This window comes from Phoenix dactylifera, chromosome 6 (assembly GCF_051530095.1).
Source record: "Phoenix dactylifera cultivar Ajwa chromosome 6, Ajwa_hap1_PhDact_Kaust_v1.1, whole genome shotgun sequence".
Taxonomy (NCBI): domain Eukaryota; kingdom Viridiplantae; phylum Streptophyta; class Magnoliopsida; order Arecales; family Arecaceae; genus Phoenix; species Phoenix dactylifera.
Window position 1 is genome coordinate 25,005,039 of NC_143195.1, and position 5,151 is coordinate 25,010,189.

Sequence of the window (5,151 nt, forward strand, 5' to 3'; positions counted from 1 at the left end):
AAGCGAAAAGGGATGGCAATATTCCGGTGGTGATAAACTACATTAGAAGAATTTGATGTTTCTGGCATTCTTGCAAAGTGGAACTGATGGTCAGTTTCTGGCAGTAATAAACCACACATTAGAAGTATTTCAAAAGATATTTCAAAGATTTCAAATTCATCTTCCAGAAATATGCTCTCCAGAAACTCTTTCGCATGCACAACTGTTTGAAAGCAGTACAAAAGGTAATATTAAATTAGACATGTACAAACCAGAAATTTGTTACAATAAGCTTAAGTTGATACTGAAGAAATATATTCTCTACCACATTTTTACAAAGTTATACCAGCTACAGTTTTTGTTTCCTCTGGAATTTTCTCCTTTCAACTGCAGCGACCTAGTTGGGCAATTACATATTGATGAAATTATTATATACAAGTAAGAAGAAGTATATGAAAGACTAGCCCACTCTTTGATTTTTTATTTTTTGCTATATATATACCCATTAATATCTTAGTCACCCCATTTACATAGTCTGCTGGGATTTAGCAATTGTGAGAGCTTGGAGGCAAATGAGTGTTAGATGCCCATCATTCCCAACCCATTAACATCTTTGTCACCCCATCTACAATCTTGTTCTTTGATGCAGACAATTCATAATCATCACCAAGGAGGATTCTGTAGACTTCCCACTCCCTATCACCAACAACATGCCTCCCAATCTCAGCCTGAAAATCAAAAATCATATTTTAGCTCGAGTACAGAATTATCAACTTTGTTACCTAAACATGAGCCCAAATTTTATCACAAAACTGATCATTTTGAAAAGGAAAAAAACTTAAATCAAGAGGAAGATTTCAAGCTCTTAAACTCCAGCTTGCAGTAGGAGACAATAGCTTCCAAAAAATGTTAGTGGATTGTAAGGACATAACCACAAGATCCAGGAAAGCAAGAGAATGGCAAGACGAGTTAACATCGGTCAGTAAACATGGAAGTTGGCAGAGACATACCAAAAAGATGCGTGTGTGAAGCATTTTGAGGGACCAGGTGATGTCATGAAAAACAAGAGGCCGGCCCTTGCCAGATAATTCAACAGGATTTGCAACTAGGAGCTCTGTATCAGGCCCACGGCTCACCACAGTTACTCTCAGTGGACTGGACAACTCCATTCTCAAGCGCGAACATAATGCCTTCTGCTTGTTTGTGTCAACAATCTTCTTCCCATCCACTTGTATCACAAACAAGTCAATCTCGCAGCTTCCATTTTGGGTTGCATAGAACCGCCCATAAGATATCTGTCATGCATAGGATATGAGCATTTCAGTTTATATGCATAAAAAGAAAAGATACAGCACTTCATTGGATAAAGTGTTGCCCCCCTACCTATGCACAGCTATATATGCTCAACCAGTATATTGGAACATTGCAAAAGGAAAAAAAACTCCACTCCAATCTAAACAAGCTGATAAAAATACAGGGAAAATCAGTTATAGGGCTCATCAACCTGTAAGATGGTGGTCTTAGACATGGTTGGTTTTTAGTGCATCACCATAACTAGAAATTTTCTTATCATGATTGAATGAATTTGAAAAACATCATCAGATGATAAACAGCTATATTTGGTAATGGTAAATGCATACCGTTATTTCACCACAAACTTAAATTAGTAAAAAGAAGCACAGAACAGACAAATTAATTACATCAAATACGAAAACAGTGAAAAACAAAACATAAGTCTAATAGAAAAATGTTTTGTAGAACATGACCTTGACATTTTTACCTGGATGTTGTAATCTTTAAGAGTCCTCATAAGGTCATATAGCAGGCCCTTGTGATCACGGCAAAGGATTTGAATAAGTGTATGACCAGGGCTAAGGGAGTTGTCCATTGTGACAGAAGGATTTTTAGATGAGGAAGGAGATTTCTTGGGTGATTCTTCAGGAAGCTCCAAGTCAAACAATTCTTCTGGGATTGCAGGGGGGAGAAAAGGTGAAGCTTGCATAAATGAGGCAATCTCTGCACTAGCCAGTTCAATGTCACAATTTGTCATTGAGTCCCCTAAAACAGCTCTCAATTGATCGCATGCTTCTTCTTTTCTCCTTTTTGTATGAAGAAGTTCCCTGAAACCAATATGCAAAAATGTAATCCAACGATGAGAAAACGAGATTAATATGCCATAAGAGAAGGCCTACATCTACAACAAGCAACAGCAAGGCTCCAAGCAATCTACGCAATCAGAAACCTAGCAAATCTTTTAGCTGATTACAGGCCGAAAGGTCCTTAAGACCCATTACCTGAAACAAATGGGGAAAGGAAAGATATGCTAACTATAACTTAAGTCCCGACTTTTTCATGTCATTAAAACTTGGAACACTTTAGTAGTTCTTTCATCAAGGAGCCTTCAAAGAGTTGCTTCAAGAAACTAACCTAGGACTACTTCATTATATAGAAGTTAAATGCATTAGAATGGTTTCACTGGAGCAAGATTTAAGTCGAATGTGATAGTGCCATGCCAGCTAGCAGTGGCATGGTACATGGCCAATGCTTGGCAGACACTGTTACACATGCACTGGCACACAGCCATGTCTTTTTTGATGGAAAGTGGAGGAAGTGAGAGACTTCCCCCAAATTTTATTAAGAATCTAAATACAATGGAAGGCAGTACAGAAGAAGTGACAAAGAAAGAGATTTTACAAGGAGGAGAGAAAAGAGGAAATGGCCATGTACACAGCCATGTCACTCTCTAGTAGAGCACCAGCATGGTATCCTGAGTCTCTATAACTCTTGAGAAATTAAATTCTTTCGCTTATACGCTGCTGTACACTGCTCTCAGATTCTATAAATTTATCATCTGAGCATAAAACCATTTCATATAGAACAATCGATTTGATCAAAGTTTACCATTTATTTCAGTGAATTTAAGCTGATCAAGTTGGGTATTGGCCCAATTTTACCTTAAATTTCAGAGTAAAATTTCTTATAGAAAGACTAAACCTTTTTTGATAAATGGTGGGCAATTTAAAATATGAAAGCAGATTTTTTTTTTCATGAGAGACAGATTCCCACTTCAGAGAGAGAGAGAATCACATAGCACCTGGTGTCGGTGATAAAGAAGAGGTCCATAACTCTCCCATCTGGGGTGGTCGACACCTTCACCTTCCTTATAGTGAGCTCCAGCTCACACAGAACCTGAGTCACATCTGCAGAACCCCACAAGCATTATAAGCTCTAATTATCTGCCACAATATTTTGATATTGAATTCTCAAATCAATAGACAGTTGCTTCTGAAATAGAGAATATGAAGAATTAGCAATGAAATATCAAGACTTGAAAAAATAGTTTTTTTTATAACTAAAAAGGGGATCTAGAAGAGAAAAATAGAAGACTCATAGAAAAAATGATTTATATCCAGAAGAAATAAAACACTGCAAACATAGATTAAATTCCAAGAATATAGGAAGAGAATCTAGATCAAAAAAGTAGAATAGGTATCACATCCAAAAATCAAGAACATGATGAAGCTTCACTTGACTCTCCCAAATTATTGTTAACAGGAACTAAACAGGAAGAACATGCAATCATTGCACAGAATCTCCATCAATTTAAAAGGAAAACATTGATTCCGGCCGACCAAAAAAATCCATTAATTACTCCAAAAAACAAAAAGGCTAAATCTTTTAAACTTTCAAAAGTAGGAAAAAGAAAAAAAAATGAAAAGTAGGTTAAGGAACTAAGGAAGAGGCAAGTGCAGCAGCCAATCAAGTTTAACAAGAAAATAAGAACACAGACTCCAGCCTCGAAAATAACCCCCCCAAAAAAAAGATTCTTAGAGAAGGGCAAGAAATTGAGCACCCACCATGCAAGAGGCCCATGCGATCATAGCAACAGAACTTTAGGAGAAACAACTGCGCCTCCTGCTGCGCCGCCACCATCTCCTGCTGCCTGTAGTAGCTATTATACAGCCCTGACGCTGACAACACCGTCGGGCACACCCCCAGTAGCCTCTTCTTCAGCAGCCCCCACCGCGTTGCTCGATCTCCTCTCCCCACCACCCAAAATACGATATAACACCATTTACCATCCGTGCTCACATCTAAAAAAACAGGAAGACCACCTCAAATTTCCACACAAACCAATAAAAAATCCAGTTTTTAGTAGATAAAAAGGAACTCACATCAAAGTTCTGCACACAGTAAACGAAAAGATTCAATCTTTAGCCGAAAAAGAGGAACTCGCACTAAAGTCCCATCCGCAATACTCAAAAAATAAAAATAAAAACCCAATCTTTAGAAGAAAAAGAGGAACAATCCTCAAAATTGAACCCACAAGCCCTGTAAAAATCCAATTTTTAGGAGGAAAAACGGGGGAAAGGAACGAGATTGGGGAGACTTGAGGCTCACCTCCTCTCACAATGCTCAATCCGAAGAAGAGGATCACACGGCAGAGGTCGCAGCCGAGTCCGGTCTTGTCGGGGCAGCTGATGGTTATGACGCTGGGCTCGCCGGGGCTCTCCGGGTGCCGGATTACCACAACATCGTCGGAAGGGATGCCCATCCGCCCTCTCTTCCCCTTCTATCCTTCCCCCCTTCTTCTAAACCACGCCTTCCCTTCTCTCCCCTTCCCTTCTGATTGGCGAGAGCAGGCGATTCAGAGCCAATGTGATTGGATTCCACATAGGAGTGGAACGCACAAAATAGAGAAGGATTTGGAGAGGAACGAAGGTGGAACTCGCGTGGTCTTCTTTTTTTTTTGGGTTTGGTTTTGTTTTGGGATCTCTCAAATCGCTATCTTCGGTCACGATCTGGGCTCATGGCTTGGATAGTTGGATTGCCGTCTAGATGGGATTACCTAGATCATCTGATAATTTTTATTTTAAAATAATTTAATTTTTAACAACTTCAAATTATTATATTTTAATAATTAAATATTTTTGGATATTTATGGTATTCTATTTTTGTATTGTATAGAAATCCAAAATTACCAACCATATAATACGAAAATTACCTTTAATATATTCTATATATATATATATATGTATTAATCATATGAAATATATTACAATAAAAGATTAAAATATAATAATTATTAGTATATTTCATGAAAATATATTTATTAGTCCTATAAATTATTTATCCTATAAAAATATATTGATTGCTATTATACAATTAAAA

At 37.7% G+C, this 5,151-nt stretch overlaps 1 protein-coding gene across 2 annotated transcripts; it reads right to left on the bottom strand.

Annotated features, from left to right (window-relative positions):
* Positions 1-205: 205 nt before the first annotated feature.
* On the bottom strand, positions 206-4,800 carry LOC103721458 (ACT domain-containing protein ACR10-like). Of its 2 annotated transcripts, XM_008811683.5 has the most exons (6): positions 4,381-4,800; positions 3,837-4,073; positions 3,074-3,179; positions 1,760-2,099; positions 990-1,274; positions 206-707 (listed from the first exon to the last, which is right to left on the bottom strand). In XM_008811683.5, exons 1-6 carry the CDS (start codon positions 4,532-4,534, stop codon positions 570-572), a joined length of 1,260 nt encoding a protein of 419 aa, XP_008809905.1. In that variant the 5' UTR covers positions 4,535-4,800; the 3' UTR covers positions 206-569. The 2 variants fall into 2 exon arrangements, with proteins under 2 accessions (XP_008809905.1, XP_088579564.1); XM_088723438.2 differs by lacking the exon at positions 3,837-4,073 and having other exon boundaries at positions 4,381-4,714.
* Positions 4,801-5,151: the final 351 nt, after the last annotated feature.